The sequence below is a fragment of the Ciconia boyciana genome, chromosome 3 (assembly GCF_034638445.1).
Source record: "Ciconia boyciana chromosome 3, ASM3463844v1, whole genome shotgun sequence".
Classification (NCBI taxonomy): domain Eukaryota; kingdom Metazoa; phylum Chordata; class Aves; order Ciconiiformes; family Ciconiidae; genus Ciconia; species Ciconia boyciana.
Genome location: NC_132936.1, coordinates 6,959,253 through 6,975,344, shown reverse-complemented (window position 1 = coordinate 6,975,344; position 16,092 = coordinate 6,959,253). Strand labels below are relative to the sequence as shown.

The window sequence follows — 16,092 nt, the reverse complement described above, 5'->3', positions numbered from 1 at the left end:
GGCCCAGGACTTCAGTGAGCCTTTCTTAGGCCACAGGAGAGTCCAGCCAAGGAACACCAGTGCCATCCTTGGGTTAATTCTTGGCTTCTGAAACTGAAGCTGGTAAGTAAATAAATATGGCCAAGTGCTTCACAGGGTAGAAACTTCTGCTTGAAAAGTTTGGAATTACAAAACACTAAGAAGTAATGCAGAAAGTGGCAAGTTTTCCTATTCAAATTATTTATTTTTTAATACAAAATACTAGGAATCAGCACTATTATGAATCTCTTCAGTGTGTCACGCTCAAAAAAAGAGCTTTATTAAGAGTTAAAACACTTTTTCACTACAAGACTTTTAAAATTACTTTTTTTAACTCAATAGATCAGGTACTTCTGCATATCCATCATCAGGGTATGGTATTACTCAGGTTATCTGAGTAACAGGATTGCAGGCAGGACCACTCAGGATGTAACTGAAGAAGCAGCTTTGACTGCTGTTTTATAATTGCCGGTGATAGTGTGCAAGAAGGAAAGAACTCAGATTAGCTTCTCAGGCTGACAACTAGAAAAATAACTATTTCTGAACAAAAACTTATGACGCCCTAATAATGGTGAGGTGAATTTTTTCCAGGCTGCAATTACACACCCAAATGCATGCAGCCACAACAGATCTACAATACAATCAAAAAGTACAAGTGCAAGCCAACAAGATGCCCAAACTGTATTTAATCAGAAATTGGCACATTGAAGATACTAGATGTCTAGAAGAAATTCTGGGTGTTTACTCAGAGAACTAAGTCTTGTCATTTCATTACTAGATATTACTAAATCAAAGACAGCTTTGTTCTGTCTACATTATGATTGCTTTTATACTGCATTTTTGCCTCCTGATTGCCAAGGATAAGCCTAGTGACAAAGAGCAGCAGTCCCCTTTTCTATGAAATCTGGAAAGCTTTAGGTTTAAAAAAAAAAAAATCACTCCTCTTCAAAAACACAAAATGTTTGAACATAACATTATATTTTCACCTAGATTTAAAATGGGCAGAGTGTGTATTTCCATGGAAAAGTGGTACCTTAATGACCCGGTCTACCATGTCAGCACAGGTGGTTTAACTCAATCCTATGGACAGCATGTGTATTAGGAGTCCTTCAAGAGGGGCAGAGCTTTTGATTTCCTGGGTACAGGACTGCATTTCACTCATGGATACTACTCAAATGGTTGAGTGAAGAGGTCAGGTGGTCTCTGCGAAGTAAGAGGAACACAACCCCTTCCACCTTTTGTGCAAAGAAAATTTGAAATCAAGTAAACTGCTTTAATCTTTTTCAGTTCCTAGCACTACAGGCTTGGTTTGCTGAGGCATCAAACTAATGAGAGGTAGTTCTTCATGTGCGTGCAAATGTAATAACAACAAAAATTCCCAAATAATTTTATAGGCTGCTTAGCCACAGAAAATGTTCAGTGCTGCGTTGTTCAACCTGCTTTTTTCTTAACAATAGGAACCATCTCTATTATCAAACAAGCAAACTGTATTATATTCTACTTGCTTTGTAGATTTTTTTTTACTTCTGTTTACTGTTTCAGAAAGCTGATGCTGGCTGACAGTTGAAGTATTATTGTGGCAATGTTTTCCTGAGGATAACTTAAATTTCATATAGCAGTCTGACAAGCAAATAGTGTCCTTAAGTCATGGCTACTCCTAACCAGTAGGGAGTGGATTTGGGGCAGCGACCTATACATGTAATCCTACTGCCAATCTCCTAAATTAATTAGTTCCCTAGGGGTCGGGATGCCTTGTGGAATGAGAATTCAGCTTTCCGATTCTTCTTTGTTTTGTGAATATTGAAGTGGTTTCACAATTTTAAAAAGAACTAATTCCACAGATCCTTCTGATTTGTTCATATGTAAGCCAGAAAACCAGTGACCAAGGAGCCTGTGAAAGCAAACATTGAAGTTAGAAGCTTAAAACAGAAGTGACCCAATAAATAAACCCATTAAACTGTCTCCTCTTAAAAATCATATTCTTAAGCTCAATCTCATATTATGTCTTTAATACAAAAATCGTACTGTTGCATATGGTTAGGGCTACCCAGTCCTTCACAAGACACCTAAAACTTTTTTTTTCAGCTTGCCAACTCATAAATGTGTGACCTGAAATGTTTCATACTTCGGGGCTACTTCAGGCTGAATGCTTTTTAAAAACATTTTTAAAGGGTTTACTTGTTCTAAAACCTTAATCAGAAATTTACACAGTTCTCCTTGCATAACATTTATATCCTGCACCCATTTAGTTGAGATGCTCTAAGGTTTTTTTTGGCAATAGATTGGTGTTTGGCAAAAGGCTGCCTTGTGCCTAGGAAACACCTTTTCCTGCTCCTCTGAAACACCCGCTAAACATTCCCAAAATTACAAGCCTTTGGGAAATCTAAGTTGGCATACGCTCCATGGACGTTTTTAGCTTAGTAGTAAACTCGCAGAGACCCCATCAATACTGAATGTGCTCCGGCTCAGGGACACAGGGACTGAACAACTGAGCAGAACCTTCCTGTAATTTCTCTTACCAGAGGCTGCGGCCACTGTTGTACTCAGTTAAATTAGAGAAGAGAGGCTTTTGCCTTCAATCTTAGTGCTCAGTCTGGTAAGTTAAGCAGTGTTAAGACCTTGAAGCCAGCTGGCAGAGTCTAGACGTAGCCATCCTGTTAAATTCTCATAGACTTAAAAAAAAAGGTGGTCACATCTAAATTTGCTATTGGGAATTGTCCCTTGCCCAAACTAACAGTCTAGACAGCCAAGTTCCAGCTCCCAGGCCCCAACTGCTGCTTGGCTTAATTGTGCGGCTTTAACGGCCCAGCAGTATGCAGGAGAAAGCCGCTAGCCTGAATACAAGAGAGTCAAAAGTGAGATCCAGGATGGAGCAGTAATAAAGCAATTCTGGGATCAGGAGAGAAGGAATGAAAGTAAGAGGGATGCAAAGGGAGTCCAGGGCTGGGAGCAAGAAGGTAACAAAGGAGAGTTTAGGAAGGGAGAAAGGAGGGAGCCTGAAATTGTAAAAAAGGCAAGGAAAATCACTAGCGATTAAGCAGGACAGCATTTTCCAAATTAAAGAGATGCAAGAGGCAGCGTGGGGGAAGTGACACTGCACGCAGTTGTGTCATCCACTACATTCAACTATGCTAACAGCAATTAAATAAATTGAGAGACCCAAATAGTTTTGGAAAAGTGTTGACACAGAAAGAACTCCTTACATTTTAATGCCACATTGTTCAACTGTCTTGTAAAGAGAGTTAAAAGGCACTTACCATTCGCATCCATGTTGGTATAAAGCCTTTGTATAGAGACATAAACCCTTCAGCCTGTACAGTTTGAATCAAGCAGTCCATGGAAGACTTATACAGCAGACCTCTAGCAATGTGCAAGGAGAACAAATACTGTTAGGATTACAAATACACAATTTTAAAAAATCCCACCCACCCCCCCGAAAAATAATCTGTATCAGATAAATTTGTACAAGCAAGAGCTCTTTTGTAAGCTCACTGGAGTCTCATCAGAACTGAAATCCACTAAGTAACTGGGTATGCTTAGGTGGCCATCACAACAAATCCCCCTGGACATGCAAAACTAAACCAATAAAATGATCATCAGAGAGATGAAGAGCAAATTGGAGACTTAGCACTTCATCCTCAGTGAAATCAGTGAGACTCAGGGTTTCAGTTTTCTCTTGAAAAGTCGGTCTCTGAAGTGCCTGTACCTTCCCTGCTTATCTCTCGGCTGGTTCATTATCCGGGTTTTGACCACATCAGCAGGAGTTCCCAGAACAGCAGCTACCAGGCCAGAACAGCAACTGTCGACAGCAACAGATACTTAAAGAAGAAACTAAGATTTATCACGACAATTTAAGCATCATGATTCCAGTTCTAATAATATATAATATATTAAAACAGTTTTCATAAAATCATGAGTAATACCTCATAACTTAACATAAACTTGATTTGGGAGGAGGCTTGCTAGTATTGCTCTTGCTCAGGTGTCCTCTCAGTGCCACCTTCCCTCACCTCTGTGTGCAGTTCTGAGGCAGGGATAAAGGGCCCACAATAGGCAATTTATTATATTGTTTATACAAAGCCAAATTCTTCATAATTTAAAGGAGTAAAAGAGGTTGTTCTGCAGAATTTATATTGCTCATTCTTACAGTTTGCTAAAATTAAAACTAGGTTAGATAAAATAGTAGCAATTCTAGAAAAATGAAAATTCCTGTGCTCTCACAGATGTGTGAGGTGTTCAAATGCATCAGCAAGGCACTTCTAGTGAGGGCAGTTTTGCAGCAATTTGCAGCAAAGGTTGCATCCTTTGTCTTGTGTCTTTTGTACAAAGATGTCCTCTCAGGCAAAAAAAAAAAAAAAGTTGTTATAAAGGTGCATTTTATCAGCAGTATCACGACCAAAGAATAGGGGCTTCTGCTGGCACAGAGAGGCAGATCAAGACAGTGAGGCTGGAAATACTCTGCAGCGGAAAAGGGGTAATCGGGGAATACGGCACCTGGCAATACTGTGAGTCACGCTATTGTCCACAAGCGGCGTGTTCAGAAGCAAAAAGTGTTTCACTGAGTCGTAAGTGGTCAGATCTGTAAAGAGGATAATGAGAAAAAACACCATTGTCAGAAGTAAATGGTGTCTGTGCTGTTTATTACTGACAGGATGGAGGCTTGGCAAGACCTAAATTTCCAGTGCAGCTCCTCCCATTGGCACGGCTAGCACTCTGCACCCACTTTCTGATGACTTGTGGCACTAGGACCTGTTGTTAGACATGTGAGCATGTGCTCCCCTGCACTACCATCTTCTCTGATTTACCCTACAAATGATAAAATGGATCCCAAATGGAAAATTCTGCAAAATAACTCATTAACCCAAGCCAGAAATGTCACAATAAAGACAGTTCTACCTCTCCCACCTCTGTGCAAGCGTTATAGAAATGCTAGCAACATTAGACAAGAAAAGTAGATGATGTCATGGAAATTATATCATGTTCTGAAAGCAGACATGGGTTACGGCATCTGGGCATCTGAATGACAGACAGTGATCTGAAAGTTAACAGCAGATCTGGGTTACATTTCCAGTGTCCTGACCTTAAAACTTAGAAGCCCAGCCTACTAACCAGGATGAGCCTCCCAGCACTTTGTAGTGCTTTAGAGCCCAAACATACCCAGTGGACATCATTTCCCACTTGTAAGAGTTTGCTTGTTTAAGTTTACATGCCAAGACTGCATATTAACGTTGTGTATGGAGATACCTACCTTATATAATAGTCATTCTACACCCCTCATTTAACAGCTCCTGCTGCAAACATTATCCATCCAGTGATTCCTTTACTGCTGCTTAGCAAGGTGTAAGCTTACACCACCTCTGATTTTCTATCTTCAAAGATATTTTTTGGTCATGCTGCTAACATATCCCTGTGCTGAATGATGTAGAAATTAGTGGCTGTCATGCCAAAGAAATTTAAGCATGCAAAATAAAAAATTGCCAAGGCAATGCTATAATATGTGCCACCAAGCACAGAGCAAGTGTTTATGGTGGGCACCCACAGGTGGTGTCTTTCAGTCCTAAACACGTCTCCCTTCTTACTTTACAAACAGAACCTCAGGAAGGAGAGCAAAGACCACACGACATATCCTAGCAGTTTTGGAGAGACACAGGAAAGCTCTGTCTACATGTGGAAGGAGTGAGTGCTGCTTGGATCAGCCGAGTACTCAGGCAGCCACTTCACCTTATAACCCTCAGTCCCTGCCTGAACTACACTGTAGGTGTACCTGTCTGCAGCTCCGTCACACCACGCCTGGGCTGTGGACCTTGTTTATCTGGACACTGACACATGGACCATCTCCTTAGCTCGACCTTGGACCTTTCTTATCACCACAGACCTGCTGGTGATCACTGAGCTGTGTCTGACACTGGTGACCCTCACCAGACCTGATGCTGGCTCAGCTTCCTGGCTTGGCCTCAGACCTGCCTCATCACCACACGCTTTCCTGAGGATCTGGATCTCGGTGAAACCTGGTTGCCTTCGCTGCCTCTGCCCTGCTCACCTTGCTTGGGCACCAGGGAGCTGGGTCATGGCTGGTGAGGTCCTTGCTCTTGCTGGCTGTGGCACCCCCTCAGCTCCCAGCTCACTATCCCTCAGGCTCAGGCACAAACGTATTTTTAAGGAACCTGATTTCCACAGGAACAAAACACTCAAGGCAGAAATCACCTGCAGTGCACTTCAAAGAGGTCCCCAGTGTAGATAACGAAGAGATGAAGACCAGGGGAGCAGCTGAACTCTCTTTAAAGCTTAGATGCGGCCTTAAGCACTGCAGACCAAGTTAGAAAATTTACCTCCCATGTTCACCAGAGCAGCTCTCTGGACATTTGGCACCCATCCAGCCCAAAGCCCCCGTATTCCTCCTTCGGACAGGATCTTCATAAATGCATGGTGCACTCCTCGAAACCTGAAATCAATATGCAGCTAATAAGAGAGCCCAGCTATGGAGAAATCTTTGCATATTCCAGCACTTTGCTGCACCAGGTCCTCGCATAGGAAAGGCAATTTATATCTGCGAGGATCTGGCCCTCCAGATCCATTTTTTGATCCATTTTTGGATCCATCTTTGACTTTCATGCTGCGATATTTTACCAAACATACCAGTTGCCCTGGTAAGCAGCAGTCTGGTCGCTAATGACAGACAACCCTTTGATCCCACAGCTGGGTTGCAATATTAAATGTACAAGACACCAAAGGATGCCAGCAGTTTTGGATGCAAAGAGCAGCGTGTCCTGGTATCTGCAGGTGGGTCTCGAGCCCTGCCGTCTGCAGGCAACCCAGCCCTTCCGTGTGCCTGTGCATCCTGCACAAGCCATTTCCCCCATCCTTTCTTCCAGCTTCTCTTCTTCAGAAAGCATCCTTCCCCCCCCCGGCAGAGCACTGGCATGGACATACTGCACATGTAGGATGGGCGAGGGTTTGTGGTCTCTGGGACCAATACATCAGAATAAGGAAGGCAAGTATAAATGGAATAAGGAGGAAGTCTCGGATCCCCCACCCTCTCCACTGCCCAAAGCCATCGCATGCCTCCCAGGCACTGCTTTTCCCCTAAAAGGACTCCGAGCAGCTGGGGAGAGGGGATGGCAGAAAACAGACAACCACACCCTCAAAGAGTAATCATTAACAGGAGAAAACCACCAGCCTCTAGAGGAACCGACCGTAACGGCTTTCCTTCCAGCTTCCTTTTTCCTTCCATCTGCATCTGCACCTTCACCAGATCAGTTGGGCTGGCAAAAAACTGTCCAATAGCACCTGCAGACATGCCTCCAACTACAGCTTTCCTGCCGAACAGGGAAAGAAAATGTGCTCCAGAATACACTGAAAATCTTCACAAATTGCAGTGCTCGAGCTGAAGAGTTCAGCAGAACAACCCAGCTGAAACAAGTGTAAATGGTTATTCCTTATATTAACAGCCAAAGTTAAGGTAATAATTGTGGTGACTGCAGGTAGTTAAGGTAGTCAGTAATACTTCTGTCAATTTTAAGAAAAGTTCAAAACTTACCTGGGGGAAAAAATCAAGTTATTATATATCACCAAGATGCTCTGCTTCCTCTGCAGGTTACATTATGCTCCTCGCTTAAGGTTTAAAGGCAGGATGGCAAGGTACACAAGTAAGGGATGGTGCTCCATATATTATAATAACTGAATGCCAAGCTGAAAGTCTAAACTGCCTGCTGATATATAAAGCTTTTCTTTATCTCCCATTGCTACTAGAGGAGTTGTGTTCATTTTCTGGTTCTACTTATTTTAGTAGAACCAGAAATTTCAGTATTATCCCTAGTTCCCCCTTCCCATAGGATCAGGCATGATAAGTTTTTTGTATTAAATTTTATAAATCCCATCCTAAAACCAGTTACATTTTGGACCCAAGATTTGATTTTGGAGTAAATTACTTGATTGGATATGATACTGTATATGATTATAAAAGTACATGACTGACATTTTAACAATAAGGATTTGACAATTAGAAATTACCAAATTTTGCAAAACTTACAGAAAAATCTGCTTCATTCCCCACAGGCAAAGAGTTAATTCTGTGGCTATATACTGCTTGCATTGTCAAAAAAGGGATTGAGTGAGATTTAACTGTTGCTGAATTGAACTTGCGAAACAGACTTTGAGTTTGCTCTTTATAGGGATTATTTGTCTCCTCGGGAAGGATACACAGATTTAACTGAGGATGACATCTTCCATACGCACAGGAGCAAAACAGTGTCTTTTCCTTCACAATCTGCCTCTTCTGTAGCCAGGAAATTTCCATCTCTTGGGCTAAAATGCACCACCAGAATCAGCAAACCTGCCTATTCTTACACTCCCTGTTAATAATCCAATGGTATAATAATTTCTTACCCAGGCAGTACAGCAAGCAGCAAAACAGCCAACTGTTGCCATACTGCTGCTGGACAACACAGAACGGGACCTGTCCTTCCAGCAGGTGGAAATCTGAGATATACCACCCCTCACTTCTTTTCTGCAAAGCTCCAGAGGATATTTGACATGTCCATCATACCTTTGGAAATGTGTCCTCACCCCATGTGGAGCTAATCAAGCTCTCAGGTGACCTCGGAGCTGAGCAGGGCACAAGCTGCACGTCCAGCTTGGCTCAGCTGAACCTCTCTGGTTTGCGTTACCCATGCAGCTGTAGGATTAGTCACAGTTACTCACGCTGGCATCGGGTTTGTGCAATAGCTCACGGCTTTTCCAACAGCCGTCACACACAGCTGTACGGTCAGCCATGACTCACCTGCACTTCCCAACATCTCCCAGCCCATGTGGAAATAAAAGAGCTGCCATTACATCACAGACCTTGAGCTGTGGTAAAGCTCCCTGCCTCCACTCATCCAGGCTAATTCCTGCCAGTCCAGGACAGCTGCTCCTATCAATGCAGTTTATCATGTTTCTCCATCTCTTTAATAGAATATCCTTATTAGAGTAATCATGGTCCTAGTTAAGCCTCTGAGAAACTTATTTCAATATTTCTTAGTCCTGTTCCCAGCTGAATGAAAAGATACTGCCCTGAAACTAAAATAAGAAAGTCCGTATCAGTGCTTAAACCCCTACTTTATATTTACCCTCTTCAGGGTAGGCGAGCCATGAGGAAAAGACAGGTTTTGGGGCTGCAGGACTCCTACAGTAAGGACAATCCCCACACAGGCACAAGCATAAATATGCAGCGTTACCAGAAAGGAAAGCTTTCATCCTCAGACCTGCCAAGCACAGAGTCGCGGAGATGTTCGTACGCAACCATCCGAACGCCAGAGTACACTGTGGAAAACAAAAGCAGGAGATGATTCTTGGGTCTGCCATTTCTGGAGGTCACGCTGTGATAGAGAGGTCAAGGGATTGGTTGTAAAACACGCCGGAGCTTGCCTGGGTCAGCTGGTCACTGCTCTCACATTCGTGAAAGCAAGGGGGCTGCCTGGTAGCAATGCTAGAGCCAGAACTCTTTAGCATCAGAGAATCTCTCTGGCTGAGCCATACATCTGCCAGGAGGCAGCACATCTTATGCCTGCGCTTCAGGGAGATGTGACCGCATTGCTTCCCTCAGCTGGTGCCAAGCACAAAACCTCCCACAAGTGCTTTTGAGTTTTGTTGCTGTCACCATATTTCCAAATAAAATACAGAAAGCTGTTACCTGTGGCCGAACCACTAATGCATTTCTTCATCCTAGCACTTGCAACCTTACCTTTTTTTCCCAGCCCGTCCCTACTTCCCTCAAATAAAAGATATTTATTGTTCTGAGGAGTCTGAGTGCTTGCTGGCGCTGAAGACCTTCCTGCAAAGACCACAGGGGAATTATATTTTGTTTTCCCAGAAGCCAGAATAAGGCTATGAAGGAATGGGCAAGAGAGGGAAGAGAAGGGATTGAACCAGAATCCCATATATTTCGAAGTGGGATTGCAGGGTAAGCTGAAGAAGTCCTCACAGATATCTTTAAAGTACCACAAGATATGGCAGGCTCACTCCAAAAGGCTGTTGGCCACAGAAGGCAGGACCCAAACTTGTCCCATCATGAGCAGATAATCACCTATGTGGCGGTAGACGGCCGGCGTGGCTCCTTGCCAGAGCTTTCGTAAGCCCTCCTCTTGCACAATGCCAGCTGCGGTGCGCAGCATGCCACGGTAAGGGACTGCCTGGCTGGCGGCAGCTCCATTGCGATGAACGGCAGCTTCACCTTGGACCTGCAGTCGAGTTTTCGTGAGATCCAGGGGAAATGTCACTGAAGAGAAAGAGCAGGGAACAGACGTGACTACGGGTGCAGCTGCAGGGAGACCGACCACACTGGTAACATCTGCACCACAGTCCCCCCTGCCAGACGGCCAAGGGGGCTGTGCAAGCGCCAGCAGCCAGCAGGGACCGTGCCCAACGGGGGTGCAGGCAATTCATGGAGAACAGGAGATTCACATCCAGATCTGTTAGAAGTGGTTCTGGGCATGAGTAACCAAAATACATTCCCGTCAAACACCAAGCCTTTCTCCTTTATTTCTTTTTGCAGATTTGTTATGCGATACATGTACTTCCTAAGAGACTCTGGTTTAAAAATCCTGTTCCAGTTACTCCTCCTGAGTAAAGATCAGTCAAATCTCTTACCGAGCATGTGGCCTCTCCAATTCTGCCCAGCATAGTGGCAGCACACGTTACAGTCAGGAACAACCCCGTAGTGGCCATTGTAATGCAGGCACACATGCAGGTGAGCATCTATCCTATGAACCACCCTAACACATGCTGCTTTTCTGATGCAGTCGCAAAAATCATGTTTAGCCTGTTATTTCTCTCACTGTAATAACTGGTGGCCAGGGAAGGTGGTTCAACTCAATCTCAGCTTCCCAGGGCTGCTCCTGAAACAGTATGGGTACGTATTTGCTGCCCCTAATTTCAGTTCCAGGCCACGAGTGTCTCGCTGGGTGATGGACCTTCCCAGCCTGTCTCAGGTGGCAAGTGCCCAGGAGCAGGGGTTGTCTTTGGTTCGATACCTCTGCGACACACCATGCTACGGGGTCCTTCCAGAGCAGGACTCAGAGGTACTAGGGGAATGCAGTCACTGCTTAAAGCCTCAGCAGATTTATAGTCTGTTTGTGCATTAAGTTTGGTATTCATGTTTAAAGGTTAGCAACAATTGAGAAGTTACAAATCATTAGAGCAATGCAACAGATTTGCCTGTAAGAGCTTGTAGAATTTATACAGAATATGCTGAGAAATATTCCAAATAAGTTACTGATCACAAAGTAGTGCTATGCAGATGCCAGGGTACTTCTTTCCTGCATTTCAGCAAGCAGTTTACTATACTCCATTTTTACAGACATCTCCATTGTAACCAGAAGCATAAGATTGGATTTTTCTTTTGATTAACCTGCATTAACTATGAAAAGCAAATTCCTGAGGAAGTCAGCCCCTTGGTACTAACTCAGGCAACAGACCATCCTGCCTCTTTAGTCTTCTTCCAGAAACCCAGCAAGCTCAAAGCTTAAATTCGTCATAACAGCTCTGTGCTAATGACTGCAGCCCTTCGGTCTCAGAGGCAAAGATTTCGACCTGAAAAACCCCTCCCTCCAGCCACAGTCAGGTGGCAGAAAACACTTGCAAGGCTTAAATTATTGAAAAGTCACGACGAGCAGAGTGGAACGAACAGATTTGCTGGAGCGGAAAAGCCGGAGCGAACACCGAGGAACGAGGCATCTGGGGACTGAAGTTCCCCCTGCCCCCTGCAAGTAAATTTTCACCCCCTTCCCTCTCAGAAAATCACGGTGAGTTGTACCTAGTTCTGCCACAGCCGCTGCACAGGCTGACAGAGCGAATTTGCTGGCTCGGGGCCATCTCTCTGGAAGAGGCAAGCTCTTCTCTTCTTCTGCAGGTGACATCTAGCGTGTAACATGAAACAAGGCTAACCAGCCACCCTGCGAGGGTCTGGAGCAAAAGCAGACCCTAGCTCAGCTCTGTTCTGGGTCGTTTAGGAGACAAATTGCTGAAGGTCATGTTTCTCCAGCGCCAGCACCAGGAACCGCAGCAGCCCAAGTGCCTCCTGCAGAGCTGCGAGGTCCTTGTGCAGTGACACGAGACTCCTGCGCAACAGGCTGCTGGGAAATGTAGTCTGTCACCAACACTACCCTCTGCCAGGAAACCGGCAGTGCAGGTACAGTCACAGACACAATTTTGCTCATTATCGACATTAAAAAAAATATTAATGAGACCTCAAGATTATGAGAACACGTGTGGGGTCTGTTTGCTTTATGGGGTGCTGTCACTGACAGCAGTGCCTTGGGAGCCCCAAACTGCATCCCTGTGTCAACCAGCTGCACAGGCATCCGAGACGGAAGAATTCATGCAGATCTGGTTTAACGAAAGCTGCATTAGCAACAGCTACATGCCGAGCTGGAGTGCTTGTAGCAATTCGCGTCTCCTGGGGATTAGGCACAGAGCAGTGCAGTTTGAGCAAGGGGCATGCAAACCTGAGAAGACAGAAGCCAATCTCTGTCTGAAGCCCTGTATATGAAAAGACGGAAGGTTTTCCTGGCTGAATGCTGAAGCCCTGTTAATTGTGTGCCAGTCCTAATTTCTCTTAAATTAATGTAGGCATAGTTAGGTTCTCATCATGAAAAAAAGGGTGAGGCATGCGCTGTTCAAGAGAAGCTTTTCATTTATCATTAAGGCTCAGCTGAATCACTAAGTTAATCATTAGCCATTAATCACTAATCCTCCTGCTGAGGATTTGAGGATTTTTTAGGTCACAGAAACTTACCCCAGAACACCTCCCCGCACCCCTGTCTGACTGCCTAACGTTTTGGTGTGTGGTCCCGGTCACAACGATTCAGACAAATGAAGGGAGCATTGCAGGTGAAATATTCAGCTAAAATCAGATTAATTTATCTCGTAAAATCAGATGAATTTGTACCAGTAATTGGTATTAAATTGGATCCTTCTTTGGGTTAGAATTCATTAGAATTTATGCAGTGATAAACTACCGACAAAACCCTGATTAAAATGGGAAGAAGGCATATTGCAATTTAATGCAAACATGCCTGGCTGCACTGAAGGTATGAGTGGTTCAGAGCCTTATTCTAGACAGATTATGCAATCTGCTGTTGGCACTTTTGTGCCTCCCTCTCTAGCTATTCTCTGGGCTTGGGTCAGCTTGTGCCACTGTATATCAGCCTGTATATCATCGATTTGTAATTTAGGTTGGAGAGGACCTCTAGAGGTCATCTAGTACAATCTTCTGCTCAGAGCAGGGATAGCTTCAGAATTACATCAGGTTGCCCAGGGTCTTGTTTGTTCACCTTCTGAAAACCTCCAGGGATGGGGGATTTCACAACCACAGCCTGCTCTGGTGCTTAACCACTTTGTGAATGTTTTTTCCTTATATTCAGTCACAATTTCCCACATTGCATCTTATGTCCACTGCCTCTCATCCCTTAGATGTACACCTCTGGGGACAGTCTCACTATAACCATGCTTTAGGGGGTGGAAAACAACAACTAGATCCCTCCTTAAAATAAACCCCATAACATTGCAGCATCCTATGGAGAGAGCAGCTCTCCGTGGTTATTTTTAGTCTGGGGAAATAGGTTCTTTTTTAAACCAGACTGATTTGGGGATGGTGGTGAGGAAGAATTTTGTCTTCCCACAGGATCTTTGAAATGAGCCTGACCTGGAGACAGACGCTTGTGTGGACAGCTCTGTGATCTGTGGAGCAGAGAAGGACCAGTGCTCACGGAGGTCCATCAAACAGCTGGAGTTTACATATCCCCAAATCCTGAGGGAGACAGCTCCAGCAGAGAGGACCCTTCCTATTTATTTATTTCAGTTTTCAGTGAGACAGCATTTTCTGCTTTCTGTCCAAAGCCAGTTTGATCAAAGGCTGCATATGCAGGGAGGGAGCGTGGACTTCGAATGCGATGGAAACACAGCAGCAGGGTCTGGGAGGGCTGTATGCTGCTGGAGAAAGGCAGCCAAACTGCCTCAGTCCTCTCACCTGCTTCCATCAGTGGTGACTGTGTTAGTTTACATTGGAAAGACCATTAACTATTATCAGCCCAGGACTACGACCTAGTCTGAGGAAAGCTTGTTAGTGACTATCACACCATCGTACTGGTTACATCCTCCTCACAATAGTGCCTTTCAGTAGTGTCTTGTGTCCTTCACCAAATCGTGCCCCAGAAGCAGAAGCTAAACAAAAAAAAAAAGTCCAAAACAAAAACAAAAGCCTTTAATGAATGTCTTCACAGAAGGTTGAGAGCTTGTCTTACCTGTATACATAGATCACTTTAAACTCACTACTCAGGGTGTGCATATACTGAAAATATACTCCAATATTACACGGCCTTTAGCTCTCTTATCACTTTACCCCTTTGTAGAAAAAGAAAGACTTTAATGGATAAAATAAAACCAGGAAATAAACATACAAAGAGCTGTGATAGCTAAATCTAGAAGTGTAGTAAGATCAGAGTTAAAAGTGATTTATCTGCTTCCTCCAGACAGTTTGCTAAATGGAGATCCGCATCCTCCTTGTCACAGCTGACATATTTGGGCTTGTTCTTCTGCACCTATGACGAACATAGGTAACATCCCAATGTATTTCAGCATGACTGTTTAATGAAGGCCATAGATCTGTTTTTCACAGCTCTTAACCTCCTACTATCAGGTGTATTTCTGCTGTGCTACTTTTACTGTACTGCCTGTCTGCACAGGTACAAAAGTTCCTCTCTGTGCACCTTTTCCTGTATAGGAAGGGAGTTAAACTGTATTTGTACAAAGCACTTTTAATTGAATAATCATGTTCATACAAAATGGTGTACAAATTGCACACCATACAAACGGTGTGGTGTTCCCATGGTACGGTGTTACAAAATATAGTAGCGATGAACTATATCCTTCATAAAGCTGGTGAGTGGATAAGGCCTCTGGGTTAGTAACTATTGAAATATTATAAAAATATACATGAGGACAGGTTCAAGCACAGTCCAGGTCTATCTCTTAACTCAGACACCAGCATGGTTTTATTCTGGTGAGATCTGGGAGCACAGATACGAAGAAAATGGGACAGAACTAAGTAGGGTTTGGGAGGAAGGACATGGGGAAACAGTTTTGGGGGCAGAGCCAGAAAGGCTGAGACTGATTAAAAAAGAAATGCATGTGTGAAGGTAGTATTTGAGTAAAGGAAAAAGCATAAGATGTGATGTACAGCTGGATGCTTGTCTATGGAACAAACGGATGAAGAGCTAGAAAGGCTGAGAAGGGCTTGTTCAACCAAGGAGCCTGGGCCTGAGGATCAGGTCCTGGGACTGAGCAGAAGAAGAGATTTGGACAAAGAGAGCAAAAGAAGACAAAATCACAAAAAAAAACCGGTTGATGTTGGAAGGGACCTGGAGACTAGCTAGTCCAACACCCTGCTCAAAGCAGGGTCGCCTAGAGCGGGCTCTCAGGACTAGGTCAAGCTGGGTTTTGAATGTCTCCCAGGACTCCCCAGCCTCTCTGGGCAACCTGTTCCAGTGTCTGACCACCATCACGATAAAAAAAAGTAATTTTAAGTTTAAGTGGAATTTTCTGTTTTTGTTTGTGTCCATTGCCTATTGCCCTTTCACTGGGCACCACTGAAAAGAGCCTGGCTCCATCCTCTTTGCACCTTGCCTTCAGGTGTTCATACACACTGATAAGATCCCCCTGAGCCTTCTTTTCTCCAGGCTGAACTGTCCTAGCTCTCATAGCCTCTCCTCAAATGAGAGATGCTCCAGCCCCTTTATGAACTTCTTGGCACTTCACTGGGCTCGCTCCAGTCTGTCCATGTCTCTCTTGCACTGGGGAGCCTAGAACTGGACCCAGCACTCCAGATGGATCTCTCCAGCACTGAGCAGAGGGGGAGCATCACCTCCCTCGTCCTGCTGGCAGCGCTCTTCCTAATGCAGCCCAGGGTGCTATTGAGTGCAAAGGCTCACTTCTGACTCACGCTCAACATGGTGTCCACCATGACCCCCAGATCTGCAAAGCTGCTTTCCACCCAGGTGGCCCCCAGCCTGTACTGGTACATGGGGTTGTTACTACCCA

General features: G+C 44.4%; 1 protein-coding gene across 1 annotated transcript; it reads right to left on the bottom strand.

Annotated features, from left to right (window-relative positions):
* Positions 1-254: 254 nt before the first annotated feature.
* Positions 255-12,063, bottom strand: SLC25A27 (solute carrier family 25 member 27). Its single transcript, XM_072857768.1, has 9 exons — positions 11,810-12,063; positions 10,082-10,273; positions 9,234-9,318; positions 7,212-7,334; positions 6,348-6,460; positions 4,513-4,597; positions 3,725-3,817; positions 3,276-3,378; positions 255-1,909 (listed from the first exon to the last, which is right to left on the bottom strand). Exons 1-9 carry the CDS (start codon positions 11,910-11,912, stop codon positions 1,838-1,840), a joined length of 969 nt encoding a protein of 322 aa, XP_072713869.1. The 5' UTR covers positions 11,913-12,063; the 3' UTR covers positions 255-1,837.
* Between the last annotated feature and the right edge of the window lie 4,029 nt (positions 12,064-16,092).

Excerpts from the sequence above, each read along its gene's own strand:
- SLC25A27 (XM_072857768.1), bottom strand. The coding sequence starts at position 11,912 with ATGTCACCTGCAGAAGAAGAGAAGAGCTTGCCTCTTCCAGAGAGATGG. Across the intron at positions 3,818-4,512 it reads GTGACTCACAGTATTGCCAG|TTGCTGTTCTGGCCTGGTAG; the intron begins GTGCCGTATTCC and ends TGCTGTCGACAG. Across the intron at positions 3,379-3,724 it reads CCGAGAGATAAGCAGGGAAG|AGGTCTGCTGTATAAGTCTT; the intron begins GTACAGGCACTT and ends GCACATTGCTAG.